Below are 15,168 nucleotides of genomic sequence, written 5' to 3' on the forward strand. Positions count from 1 at the left end.
ATGTTTGCTCACCGTTCTTGTGATCATTTTGACCCCACTGGGTGAGATCTTGCGTGGAGCCCCAGATCGAGGGAGATTATCAGTGGTCTTGTATGTCTTCCATTTTCTAATTATTGCTCCCACAGTTGATTTCTTCACACCAAGATGCTTGCCTATTGCAGATTCAGTCTTCCCAGCCTGGTGCAGGTCTACAATTTTGTTTCTAGTGTCCTTAGACAGCTCTTTGGTCTTCACCATAGTGGAGTTTGGAGTGTGACTGTTTGAGGTTGTGGACAGGTGTCTTTTATACTGATAACAAATTCAAACAGGTGCCATTAATACAGGTAATGAGTGGAGGACAGAGGAGCCTCTTAAAGAAGAAGATGCAGGTTTGTGAGAGACAGAAATCTTGCTTGTTTGTAGGTGACCAAATACTTATTTCTTTCATGTAATTAGCAAGAGTCCATGAGCTAGTGACGTATGGGATATACATTCCTACCAGGAGGGGCAAAGTTTCCCAAACCTCAAAATGCCTATAAATACACCCCTCACCACACCCACAAATCAGTTTTTACAAACTTTGCCTCCCATGGAGGTGGTGAAGTAAGTTTGTGCTAGATTCTTCGTTGATATGCGCTTCGCAGCAGGCTGGAGCCCGGTTTTCCTCTCAGTGTGCAGTGAATGTCAGAGGGATGTGAAGAGAGTATTGCCTATTTGAATTCAATGATCTCCTTCTACGGGGTCTATTTCATAGGTTCTCTGTTATCGGTCGTAGAGATTCATCTCTTACCTCCCTTTTCAGATCGACGATATACTCTTATATATACCATTACCTCTACTGATTCTCATTTCAGTACTGGTTTGGCTTTCTACTACATGTAGATGAGTGTCCTGGGGTAAGTAAGTCTTATTTTTGTGACACTCTAAGCTATGGTTGGGCACTTTTATATAAAGTTATAAATATATGTGTTTAAACATTTATTTGCCTTGATTCAGGATGTTCAACATTCCTTATTTCAGACAGTCAGTTTCATTATTTGGGATAATGCATATGAACAATCAATTTTTCTTACCTTAAAATTTGAATTTTTTTCCTGTGGGCTGTTAGGCTCGCGGGGACTGAAAATGCTTCTTTTTATTGCGTCTTTTTTGGCGCAAAAAATTTCTTTGTCATTTCCGCCGTCATACTTGTCGTCGCCGGAAGTTGCGTCATTTTTTTTTTACGTTTTTGCGCCAAAAATGTCGGCGTCACCGGATGTTGCGTCATTTTTGGCGCTTAAAGCATTTAGGCGCCAAATAATGTGGGCGTCTTTTTTGGCGCTAAAAAATTTGGGCGTCATTATTGTCTCCACATTATTTAAGTCTCATTGTTTATTTGCTTCTGGTTGCTAGAAGCTTGTTCATTGGCATTTTTTCCCATTCCTGAAACTGTCATTTAAGGAATTTGATCAATTTTGCTTTATATGTTGTTTTTTCTATTACATATTGCAAGATGTCTCAGATTGACCCTGAATCAGAAGATACTTCTGGAAAATTGCTGCCTGATGTTGGATCTACCAAAGTTAAGTGTATTTGTTGTAAACTTGTGGTAACTGTTCCTCCGGCTGTTGTTTGTAATGAATGTCATGACAAACTTGTTAATGCAGATATTTCCTTTAGTAATGTTCCATTACCTGTTGCTGTTCCATCAACATCTAATATTCAGGGTGTTCCTGTTAACATAAGAGATTTTGTTTCTAAATCTATTAAGAAGGCTATGTCTGTTATTCTCCTTCCAGTAAACGTAAACGGCCTTTTAAAACTTCTCATGTTTCAGATGAATTTTTAAATGAACATCATCATTCTGATTCTGTTTCTGATAATGATTTTTCTGGTTCAGAGGATTCTGTTTCAGAGATTGATACTGATAAATCTTCATATTTATTTAAAATGGAATTTATTCGTTCTTTACTTAAAGAAGTCTTAATTGGATTAGAAATAGAGGAATCTGGTCCTCTTGATACTATATCTAAACGTTTGAATACGGTTTTTAAACCTCCTGTAGTTTTTCCGGAAGTTTTTCCCGTCCCTGATGCTATTTCTGAAGTAATTTCCAGGGAATGGAATAATTTGGGTAATTCATTTACTCCTTCTTAAGCAATTATATCCTGTGCCATCTGACAGATTAGAGTTTTGGGACAAAATCCCTAAGGTTGATGGGGCTATCTCTACTCTTGCTAAACGTACTACTATTCCTACGGCAGATAGTACTTCCTTTAAGGATCCTTTAGATAGGAAAATTGAATCCTTTCTAAGAAAAGCTTACTTATGTTCAGGTAATCTTCTTAGACCTGCTATATCTTTGGCGGATGTTGCTGCAGCTTCAACTTTCTAGTTGGAAGCCTTAGTAACAGATCATAGTACTCATAGCATTGTTAATCTTCTTCAACATGCTAATAACTTTATTTGTGATGCCATCTTTGATATCATTAGGGTTGATGTCAGGTATATGTCTTTAGCTATTTTAGCTAGAAGAGCTTTATGGCTTAAAACTTGGAATGCTGATATGTCTTCTAAGTCAACTTTGCTTTCCCTTTCTTTCCAGGGTAATAAATTGTTTGGTTCACAGTTGGATTCTATTATTTCAACTGTTACTGGGGGGGAAAGGAACTTTTTTACCTCAAGATAAAAAATCTAAAGGTAAATTTAGGTCTGCTAATCGTTTTCGTTCCTTTCGTCACAATAAGGAACAAAAGCCTGATCCTTCCCCTACAGGAGCGGTATCAGTTTGGAAACCATCTCCAGTCTGGAATAAATCCAAGCCTTTTAGAAAGCCAAAGCCAGCTCCCAAGTCCACATGAAGGTGCGGCCCTCATTCCAGCCCAGCTGGTAGGGGGCAGATTACGATTTTTCAAAGAAATTTGGATCAATTCAATTCACAATCTTTGGATTCAGAATATTGTTTCACAATGGTACAGAATAGGCTTCAAGATAAGGCCTCCTGCAAGAAGATTTTTTCTTTCCCGTATCCCAATAAATCCAGTGAAGGCTCAAGCATTTCTGAAATGTGTTTCAGATCTAGAGTTGGCTGGAGTAATTGTGCCAGTTCCAGTTTTGGGACAGGGGCTGGGGTTTTACTCAAATCTCTTCATTGTACCAAAGAAGGAGAAATCCTTCAGACCAGTTCTGGATTTAAAAATATTGAATCGTTATGTAAGGATACCAACATTCAAAATGGTAACTATAAGGACTATTCTGCCTTTTGTTCAGCAAGGGCATTATATGTCCACAATAGATTTACAAGATGCATATCTGCATATTCCGATTCATCCAGATCACTATCAGTTTCTGAGATTCTCTTTTCTAGACAAGCATTACCATTTTGTGGCTCTGCCGTTTAGCCTAGCAACAGCTCCAAGGATTTTTACAAAGGTTCTCGGTGCCCTTCTATCTGTAATCAGAGAACAGGGTATTGTGGTATTTCCTTATTTGGACGATATCTTGGTACTTGCTCAGTCTTCACATTTAGCAGAATCTCATACGAATCGACTTGTATCGTTTCTTAGAGAACATGGTTGGAGGATCAATTTACCAAAGAGTTTGTTGATTCCTCAGACAAGGGTAACCTTTTTAGGTTTCCAGATAGATTCAGTGTCCATGACTCTGTCACTGACGTACAAGAGACGTCTGAAATTGGTTTCAGCTTGTCGAAACCTTCAGTCTCAATCATTCCCTTCGGTAGCCTTATGCATGGAAATTCTAGGTCTTATGACTGCTGCATCGGACGCGATCCCCTTTGCTCGTTTTCACATGCGACCTCTTCAGCTCTGTATGCTGAACCAGTGGTGCAGGGATTGTACAAAGATATCTCAATTAATATCTTTAAAACCGATTGTACGACACTCATCATCATCGTTTAGTTCAGGGGGCTTCTTTTGTTCTTCCGACCTGGACTGTGATCTCAACAGATGCAAGTCTGACAGGTTGGGGAGCTGTATGGGGGTCTCTGACAGCACAAGGGGTTTGGGAATCTCAGGAGGCGAGATTACCAATCAACATTTTGGAACTCAGTGCGATTTTCAGAGCTCTTCAGTCGTGGCCTCTTCTAAAGAGAGAGTCGTTCATTTGTTTTCAGACGGACAATGTCACAACCGTGGCATATGTCAATCATCAAGGAGGGACTCACAGTCCTCTGGCTATGAAAGAAGTATCTTGAATACTTGTATGGGCGGAATCCAGGTCCTGTCTAATTTCTGCGGTTCATATCCCAGGTATAGACAATTGGGAAGCGGATTATCTCAGTCGCCAAACATTACATCCGGGCGAATGGTCTCTTCACCCAGAGGTATTTCATCAGATTGTTCAAATGTGGGGACTTCAAGAAATAGATCTGATGGGTTCTCATCTAAACAAGAAGCTTCCCAGGTATCTGTCCAGATCCAGGGATCCTCAGGCGGAAGCAGTGGATGCATTGTCACTTCCTTGGAAGTATCATCCTGCCTATATCTTTCCGCCTCTAGTTCTTCCAAGAGTGATTTCCAAGATTCTAAAGGAGCGTTCGTTTGTTCTGCTGGTGGCTCCAGCATGGCCTCACAGGTTTTGGTATGCGGATCTTGTCCGGATGGCTATTTGCCAACCGTGGACTCTTCCGTTAAGACCAGACCTTCTATCGCAAGGTCCTTTTTTCCATCAGGATCTCAAATCCTTAAATTTGAAGGTATGGAGATTGAATGCTTGATTCTCAGTCATAGAGGTTTCTCTGACTCCGTAATTAATACTATGTTACAGGCTTGTAAATCTGTATCTAGGAAGATATATTATCGAGTCTGGAAGACTTACATTTCTTGGTGTTCTTCTCATCATTTTTCTTGGCATTCTTTTAGAATTCCTAGAATTTTACAGTTTCTTCAGGATGGTTTGGATAAAGGTTTGTCTGCAAGTTCCTTGAAAGGACAAATCTCTGCTCTTTCTGTTCTTTTTCACAGAAAGATTGCTAATCTTCCTGATATTCATTGTTTTGTACAGGCTTTGGTTCGTATAAAACCTGTCATTAAGTCAATTTCTCCTCCTTGGAGTTTGAATTTGGTTCTGGGGGCTCTTCAAGCTCCTCCGTTTGAACCTATGCATTCATTGGACATTAAATTACTTTCTTGGAAAGTTTTGTTTCTTTTGGCCATCTCTTCTGCTAGAAGAGTTTCTGAATTATCTGCTCTTTCTTGTGAGTCTCCTTTTCTGATTTTTCATCAGGATAAGGCGGTGTTGCGAACTTCATTTAAATTTTTACCTAAGGTTGTGAATTCTAACAACATTAGTAGAGAAATTGTGGTTCCTTCATTGTGTCCTAATCCTAAGAACTCTAAGGAAAGATCGTTGCATTCTTTGGATGTAGTTAGAGCTTTGAAATATTATGTTGAAGCTACTAAAGATTTCCGAAAGACTTCTAGTCTATTTGTTATCTTTTCTGGTTCTAGGAAAGGTCAGAAGGCTTCTGCCATTTCTTTGGCATCTTGGTTAAAGTCTTTGATTCATCATGCTTATGTTGAGTCGGGTAGAACTCCGCCTCAAAGGATTACAGCTCATTCGACTAGGTCAGTCTCTACTTCCTGGGCATTTAGGAACGAAGCTTCGGTTGATCAGATTTGCAAAGCAGCAACTTGGTCTTCTTTGCATACTTTTACTAAATTCTACCATTTTGATGTGTTTTCTTCTTCTGAAGCAGTCTTTGGTAGAAAAGTACTTCAGGCAGCTGTTTCAGTTTGATTCTTCTGCTTATAATTTCAGTTTTTTTCATTATAAGATTTAAACTTTGTTTTGGGGTGTGGATTATTTTTCAGCGGAATTGGCTGTCTTTATTTTATCCCTCCCTCTCTAGTGAATCTTGCGTGGAGATCCACATCTTGGGTATTCATTATCCCATACGTCACTAGCTCATGGACTCTTGCTAATTACATGAAAGAAAACATAATTTATGTAAGAACTTACCTGATAAATTCATTTCTTTCATATTAGCAAGAGTCCATGAGGCCCACCCTTTTTTGAGGTGATTAGGATTTTTTTGTATAAAGCACAATTATTCCAATTCCTTATTTTTTATGCTTTCGCACTTTTTTCTTATCACCCCACTTCTTGGCTATTCGTTAAACTGATTTGTGGGTGTGGTGAGGGGTGTATTTATAGGCATTTTGAGGTTTGGGAAACTTTGCCCCTCCTGGTAGGAATGTATATCCCATACGTCACTAGCTCATGGACTCTTGCTAATATGAAAGAAATGAATTTATCAGGTAAGTTCTTACATAAATTATGTTTTTCCACCATAATATGCAAATAAATTCTTTCCAAATCAGACAATGTGTTGTCTGGATTTGTTTCCACATTTTGTCTCTCATAGTTGAGGTGTACCTATGATGAAAATTACAGGCCTCTCTCATCTTCTTAAGTGGGAGAACTTGCACAATTGGTGGCTGACTAAATACTTTTTGCCCCACTGTATACTTTGTGGAAATGCTTGGGTAAGGTAGTAGGGTGATCCAGAACCACTAAAAATGTTCAAATATTTGCTAACTCATTGGTTTAGCTGGCCACTCTGGCAGTAAATGTGTTAACCCTTACCTAAGCAAAATGTGAATAGCGCTGTTTGCATTATCAGAACTTTTACATTTATTATTTTGAGTTACAATTCCAGTTGTGAGAGCTGAATAGTACATCTAATGGAGTTTACCCTATACTGTTAGATCTAATGCATTTAACCGCCCTTGTATTGTTATTCTTTTCTGCTGCAGGTGCCTGGTGCATGTGCTGAATGCCAGCACTGTCCGATATTGCAAGATTCGCCACAACCATGCGCGGTTTCAGATGGACATTTGCCGCCATGAAGTGCGGTACGGATGCCTTCAGGAGGACACATGCAATTTCGCTCACAGTCACGTAGAGCTCTCCGTCTGGATGCTGCAGCGACAGTCAGGTATCTTCTCATGGGTTAATCTGCGGGATACCTTGTAATTGAATGGGTGGAGGGTGGATTCCGTTGCACACAGTGTGCTGCGGCTTTTTGTGTCATCTTGTACTAAGGCGTTCTCTGGCTTGATAAACCTTACCTATGTCTGAATCCCACATCTAACACGTCTCTCTCTCTCTCTCTGTCTCTTCGCAGGCATCTCCCATGAGGATATTGTGAAAGAATCAGAGAAAATCTGGAAGGTGTTTGAACCAAAAAGCAAGGTATATGCACCCAGTGAAACGAAGGGTATGAGGGCAGTACCGCTGATTTTAATCAATCACTGCGACTTCCCCAGCATATGTGTTCTGCTAATACATAACACTTTTACTCTGTGCAAGATAATTTGGTGCAAACATGAGCTAAAAGAAAACACTACACCCTGATAGGACCTCATTACTCATTATACAAATGTGTACAAATAAAGGGTAGCAGAGGACAGATTGAGACGAGGCAGTGGCCTGTCTAGTTGGGGTGATCTTAGTTGAGACATTGTGCTGGGTCTGTTGGTTACGCAGCACATAAGTCATTTCAGTTCATGAACAGATGTGTCAGGAGCCTTGCTCTCTGGCAGCGAAGAGGTTAGCCGCGGTGTGTTCTTGTCCTGCAGGCGCTTGCGAGGTGTGAAGTTTTATCTGTGAAGGTGTGAAAGAGACTTCATGTCTGCAGGGTAGGGCGAAGCTGTGCTGTTCCCAGACTGTAGAACATTCCTGGGCTGTGGTAGGCAGGTGATTAACCTCTTCCCTGCCTGTCTAAAAGCAGTCACCTTAATTAAATTTATATGGCTCATATGAAATCTACTTATATATCTGCCTTTATCTCGCAATATTCAATACTCAATGGTCCTCTCTCTCCAACACCCCTTTAGTTCTGTTGCCTTCTACTTGTTTTCCTTTATCTATTGATACCTACTTCTTCTCTTTCCAGTTTAGCACTGACTTGCAGAATATGGCTGTAGGCAGCGGGTTCTGCTGTTTACAGAACCATATTCTTCTTGTGAAAGTGCAACACACAGATCTGGATTTGCACAGAAATCTGGCACCAAAAAGAGCCAAATGCTGCTACCTGCAGCCATATTCTGCATCTGTTGTGCACAAAATATATACTGACTTATTCTTCTGCATTCTTATTGTCTCTCCTCTTATTCCCTCTTCCCCTGTCTCCCTCTCCCCCTCCATTCCTCTCTCGTGTCTCTCTCTTCCCTCCATTCCTCTCTCGTGTCTCTCTCCCCACCATTCCTCTCTCGTGCCTCTCTCTCCCCTCCATTCCTCTCGTGTGTCTCTCTCTCCCCTCCATTCCTCTCTTGTGTCTCTCTCTCCCCTCCATACCTCTCTTGTGTCTCTCTCTCCCCTCCATACCTCTCTCGTGTCTCTCCCCTCCATTCCTCCCTCGTCTCTCTCTCTCTCCCCTCCATTCCTCCCTCGTCTCTCTCTCCCCTCCATTCCTCCCTCGTCTCTCTCTCCCCTCCATTCCTCCCTCGTCTCTCTCTCCCCTCCATTCCTCCCTTGTCTCTCTCTCTCCCCTCCATTCCTCCCTCGTGTCTCTCTCCCCTCCATTATTCCTTCGTCTCTCTCCATTCCTCCCTCGTCTCTCCCCTCCATTACTCCCTCGTCTCTCTCTCTATCTCTCCCCTCCATTCCTCCCTCATCTCTCTCTCTCCCCTCCATTCCTCCCTCATCTCTCTCTCCCCTCCATTCATCCCCTGTCTCTCTTGCCCCTCCATTCCTCCCTCATCTCTCTCTCCCCTCCATTCCTCCCCCGTCTCTCTCTCCCCTCCATTCCTCCCCCGTCTCTCTCTCCCCTCCATTCCTCCCCCGTCTCTCTCTCCCCTCCATTCCTCCCCCGTCTCTCTCTCCCCTCCATTCCTCCCCCGTCTCTCTCCCTCCCCTACATTCCTCCCTCGTCTCTCTCCCTCCCCTCCATTCCTCCCTCGTCTCTCTCCCTCCCCTCCATTCCTCCCTCGTCTCTCTCTCCCCTCTATTCCTCCCCCGTCTCTCTCTCCCCTCTATTCCTCCCTCGTCTCTCTCTCCCCTCCATTCCTCCCCGTCTCTCTCTCTCCCCTCCATTCCTCCCTCGTCTCTCTCTCCCCTCTATTCCTCCCTCGTCTCTCTCTCCCCTCCATTCCTACCTCGCGTCTCTCTCCCCTCCATTCCTCCCTCGTCTCTCTCCCCTCCATTCCTCCCTCGTCTCTCTCTCCTTTACATTTCTCCCTCGTCTCTCTCTCCCCTCCATTCCTCCCTCGTCTCTCTCTCCCCTCCATTCCTCCCTCGTTTCTCTCTCCCCTCCATTCCTCCCTCGTCTCTCTCCTCCGTTCCACATTTTCACTCACTCCTGGACTAATGCTGTACACCCTTAGTGTAAAATAAATACACTGGAAATGTGTAAACAACAATGCACCTTCATACCACGTCCATATGGGCAGAGTTGCGATTGGATGACAAAAGTCCTTTTGTTCTAGGGAAAAAAGTAAATCATTAAAAAATAAAAAATATATAAAAAAGCTGTATTATTTATTGCAAAATACTACACAGATTTGTGCAGGTTTGTGTTTAACACTCTCTGCTTTAATGCACATTCAAATTTGTCCTGCGGTTTCAATCACACAGCTCACATCTTTTTGTGTGTATCTTCCAGGCGTCCAAGTCTTTATCGCATCAGTCCCAGCCAAAGTCACTGGACATGAAGATGAAGTTTGTCTGCGGTCAGTGTTTGCATAACGGGAGGGAGATAGAGGCAGACAAAGATGGCAAATACTGTACAGCCAAAGCCAGACACAGGTATCCGCTTAACTCCTTCCCTGTCAAGAAGAAATATTGTGTTCCACAGCTTACAGTCCCCAAGTCACTAGTATGTCTCTATATGCACAAATCCAAACGCCATTTTCTCTGTTTTCCTCTAGCTGGACAAAAGACAAACGTGTTCTGCTCGCAATGTCCAAGGCAAAGAAAAAATGGGTTCCCATTAGACCCCTGCCCTCCATTCGTAATTTCCCACAGCAATATGATGTAAGTTGGAAAACAAAATAACTCTAAATACTTGGTACCTTTAAAAAAAAAAATGCTCTTAAAGGGATACTTAACTACAGAATTTTTATTGTTTAAAAGATAGATAACCCCTTTATTACCCATTCCCCAGTTTTGCATAACCAACACAGTTATATAAATACACTTTTTATCTCTGTGATTACTTTGTATCTAATCCTCTGCAGACTGCCCCCTTATTTCAGTTCTTTTGACAGACTTGCATTTTTGTCAATCAGTGCTGACTCCTAGGTAAATACACAGGAGTGATCACAATGTTATCTATATGTTATCTAAGTTCCAGTGAGTCTTAGAAGAAAGGGAATAAAAATTATATTATGAAGGTGACATCTAGAATAGACTTCTGAGCAGTAACTTAGTCTTGAGTATAACGGCACAATATAAAACCCACTGGATTCCTGGGCACTCTTAACCATTTCATCCAATTTAACATGTTTTTCTTTAAAACCAAAAAATTAAAATGAATACGTGTGAAAAAGGTATCGCCACATAGGAAACAAGGACTGCGCATCCACAGACTGCAAATTAGTCTTACAGTCGTTCAATTTAAATCTCCGTATACACAATAAGTAACAGCCTCTTGGTGCGACATATGCTTCCATCTCATTCAATGTATCTTTCTAGGAAATGTGTTAAATATATATATACTTGTATAGATACACACTAGAAACCAGATGTTTTTGTTTTATTAGTGCAGCATAGGAGTTGTTATAGAGCCCGTATGTCTCTTACTGGCTTATTTAGAAAACTATGGTACCCCTCATGTGATAGACGCAATTCCCCTCTTTTAAATGAGGGGGTCAAACCCCATCTAGTTTTTAGATCATCAGTGTTGAAATAGTGATCCCTGACCCAAGTGCAATCCCTTCCAGTATATGATGAGGGGGGCAGTTTCAGAATCCCAGTTCATCCCGATAAAACACAGAGAGCCACCTCTTTGCAATGTTTGGTCTTAGATACCTGTCACTAGCCGATTGCCATAAACAGGTAGGAGGAGATTGCCATAGGAATGTCACTAATGTCAACATTAACCTGTCAGGATTCAGATAGAGCGCACAATTTTAAACAACTTTCCAATTTACTTCCATTATCTAAATATGCACAATATATTTTGATGCACACTTTTTGGGACACCAGCTCCTACTGAGCATGTGCAAGAATTCACAGAATATACATTTGTGCATTTTGTAATTGGCTGATGGCTGTCACATGATACCGTGGGAAGGAAGATGAAGCTAATTTTTAAAATGCCAGTAAGAAATCTAGCATGTACGATAAAGAAATATTGCACCTGTGCTAATTTGTGTTCATATTACAAGTTAAAAGGAAATGAGACTGCACAAACGCAAACTAAATTTGCGCTCATCGGGTTAGCGTGACTAAAGACCTGGTGTAAAGTTGCACTAAATACAACATAAATACATTCAAAATACATATATACACGTATACACACACATAAATATATATTTATATATATATATATATATATATATATAATATACACACACAGAATTTATCACACTTTGGAGCCCTTTCCATTCAAATACCTTTAAACAGGAAATATAATTTTAATCAATATGTTTTAGTGTGTATGTACTGCAAGTATTTTACATTCCAATGTTCTTTACATAGGGAAAATGTTCTTTGTATTTTTAAATATATATTATTGTGTGTGTGTGTGTGTGTGTGTGTGTGTGTATATATATATATATATATATATATATATATATATATATATATATATATACAGTTGTGCTCATAAGTTTACATACCCTGGCAGAATTTATGATTTCTTGGCCATTTTTCAGGGAATATGAATGATAACACAAAAATATTTCTTTCACTCATGTGTAGTGTTTGGCTGAAGCCATTTATTATCAATCAACTGTGTTTACTCTTTTTAAATCATAATGACAACAGAATGACCCAAATCAAAAGTTTACATACCCTGGTGATTTTGGCCTGATAACATGCACACAAGTTGACACAAAGGGGTTTGAATGGCTATTAAAGGTAACCATCCTCATCTGTGATCTGTTTGCTTGTAATTAGTGTGTGTGTATAAAAGGTCAACGAGTTTCTGGACTCCTGACAGACCCTTGCATCTTTCATCCAGTGCTGCACTGACGTTTCTGGATTCTGAGTCATGGAGAAAACAAAAGAATTGTCAAAAGATTTGCGGGAAAAGGTAGTTGAACTGTATAAAACAGGAAAGGGATATAAAAAGATATCCAAGGAATTGAGAATGCAAATCAGCAGTGTTCAAACTCTAATCAAGAAGTGGAAAATGAGGGGTTCTGTTGAAACCAAACCACGGTCAGGTAGACCAACTAAAATTTCAGCCACAACTGCCAGGAAAATTGTTCAGGATGCAAAGACAAACCCACAAATAACTTCAGGTGAAACACAGGACGTGGTGTGGCTGTTTCAAGATGTACAATAAGGAGGCACTTGAAGAAAGATGGGCTGCATGGTCGAGTCGCCAGAAGAAAGCTATTACTACTTAAATGCCACAAAGTATCCTGCTTACAATACGCCAAACAGCACAGAGACAAGCCTCAAACCTTCTGGCACAAAGTCATTTGGAGTGATGAGACCAAAATTGAGCTTTTTGGCCACAACCTATGATGAAAGGTACACCATTCCTGCTGTGAAACACGGAGGTGGATCGCTGATGTTTTGGGGATGTGTGAGCTAAAAAGGCACAGGAAATTTGGTCAGAATTGATGGCAAGATGAATGCAGTATGTTATCAAACAGAACCCCTCATTTTCCACTTCTTGATTAGAGTTTGAACACTGCTGATTTGCATTCTCAATTCCTTGGATATCTTTTTATATGCCTTTCCTGTTTTATATAGTTCAACTACCTTTTCCCGCAGATCCTTTGACAATTCTTTTGCTTTCCCCATGACTCAAAATCCAGAAATGTCAGTGCAGCACTGAATGAAAGATGCAAGGGTCTATCAGGAGTCCAGAAACTCATTGACCTTTTATACAGACACACTAATTATAAGCAAACAGATCACAGGTGAGGATGGTTACCTTTAATAGCCTTTCAAATCCCTTTGTGTCAACATGTGTGCATGTTATCAGGCCAAAATCGCCAGGGTATGTAAACTTTTGATCAGGGTCATTTGGGTAGTTTCTGTTGTCATTATGATTTAAAAAGAGTAAACACAGTTGATTGATAATAAATGGCTTCAGCCAAACACTAACCATGAGTGAAAGAAAAGTTTTTGTGTTATCATTCATATTCTCTGAAACATGGTCAAGAAATGATAAATTATGCCAGGGTATGTAAACTTATAAGCACAACTGTGTGTATATATATATATATATATATATTTTAATTTTCTCTTGTAAGATGTATCGAGTCCACGGATTCATCCTTACTTGTGGGATATTCTCCTCCCCTACAGGAAGTGGCAGAGAGAGCACCCACAGCAGAGCTGCCTATATAGCTCCCCCCTTAGCTCCACCCCCCAGTCATTCTCTCTGCCTGCTTAACTGCTAGGAAGGGCAAAGAGGAGTGTGGTGACAAAAATGTTAGGTTTTTATTTTCTCAAGCAAAAGTTTTTTTTTTTTTGTTTTTTTTTTTAATTGAATTTTTATTAAGGATAAATAAATGGTTACAGGCATGAAATCAGTTCACATTCTCATAGGTACACAAAAGCAAAGAGAAAAGCAAGGTAGAGCATGTCTTCTCAATATGAACCTGTCAGTTACATAATAATGAACAAACAAAATCCTCTTTTTTTTTTTTTTTTTTTTTTTTTTTTTTTAACCCCTTGTATATACAAAACAGACCACTCTTGGGTCCAATGAAAAATAACTTGAGTGGTTAAATCAAAGGGTAATATATGAAATGTGTCCCAAAAGGACTGTACCAACATTCTTAAAGTTGAATAACACAATAGTAAGGAAGCCATAATTATTGACATTCTAGAGGGGGCAGCTAGGAGGTTCTCAGATGCAAATATCACTAGTGATATAAAACAGCACCATACGGTCATAGGAAACCATCTTAATAGGGAAGCATTGATACAAACAGACTGGGGCATATGAATTTTCTCAGGCTATATGTGTAGAAGCCATTGTAATATAGTTTAGGTTTATAAAAGGGGCTATTGTCTACTTATATAAGGACTTAGATATACTTTAAATATACTTGTGGCACACTGCTCTAGCTAATTGCAATTCAGGCTTTAAACTGGTGCAGTCTTTACTACTAGACTGTATTAAAACAGCAGTGTAATAACGCGCCAAAGGATGCTGCATATAATCTGACTCAATTAGGAAGGGCAGGTTGAAGTGGTGCGAGTCAATCTAACAGCGCTTTGGGGTATATGTTAAAGTAACCTGCAGTAGTCTAATTAAAACATACATTTAAAGAGAGCAAAGGTCCTATACACAGTGCCTAATACAAGCGAACATTCTGACAATTTGCATATGTGGATACTCGATTGACTATGTGGGTGCAACAGACAACCATTAACTTAATAGTGAATTAAGAAAACTAGTCAAAAACAATAGGAAAAAGAATCCCATAATACTTTAACTTATGGAACAGAGCAAATATAGCCCTGATTAAAGAGGCTTAGATAACATTCAGGAGCATAATGAACAAAATGTTCTATAACCACTAAGTATGTCACAAATAGAGTCTTCATATTTATAGTAGTGAAAACAGCTGACTAGTGTACATTCAGCCCCGCTCCAATAAAGGTATCATTCAATGGCGATGGATGCTCACCACACCAAAACTCTAGATCTGTAGCCTCAGACCCAAAGTGCAAGTTAGTCTTTGCCACCTTTTTAGCCCACTCCATGCCTATCTTTTTGGGGAACTCTCACTTGGGCAGGGAAACCCGAATGTAAAAATCGCCACTCAAGTGTGGCTCGTTGCCGCGATCGTCTCATTCTCTTCGGGCCAAAACTGTCATGAGCAGTAAGTATTTCATCCCCTGTGGAGTAGATGTAACACTCAATCTGTGGGCTGATCGCCAGTAAATGCACGTTGTTAGCAGGGTCCCAGCCTCCCTGGGACATCAGGAGCTCAGCAGACGGTATCGATTCAACTCTGGTCATACCGGTAAGTGCGACATGCTGGAAGACCTGGAGCTGTCTATATAGCGGAGCCTCGGTCGGGTATAAAACTGTGAGACCGTGTTTCT

General features: G+C 40.5%; 1 protein-coding gene across 1 annotated transcript in view; it reads left to right on the forward strand.

Moving 5' to 3' along the window:
• ZC3H7B (zinc finger CCCH-type containing 7B) overlaps positions 1–15,168 on the forward strand; it is a 224,609-nt gene that overhangs the window by 182,827 nt on the left and 26,614 nt on the right. Inside the window, exons 16-19 of the mRNA XM_053721231.1 lie at positions 6,738–6,919; positions 7,109–7,176; positions 9,587–9,729; positions 9,852–9,957. Of these exons, the coding sequence (XP_053577206.1) occupies positions 6,738–6,919; positions 7,109–7,176; positions 9,587–9,729; positions 9,852–9,957 (499 nt within the window). The remainder of the gene's footprint in view (positions 1–6,737; positions 6,920–7,108; positions 7,177–9,586; positions 9,730–9,851; positions 9,958–15,168) is intronic.

Source organism: Bombina bombina, chromosome 7 (genome assembly GCF_027579735.1).
Source record: "Bombina bombina isolate aBomBom1 chromosome 7, aBomBom1.pri, whole genome shotgun sequence".
Lineage (NCBI taxonomy): Eukaryota > Metazoa > Chordata > Amphibia > Anura > Bombinatoridae > Bombina > Bombina bombina.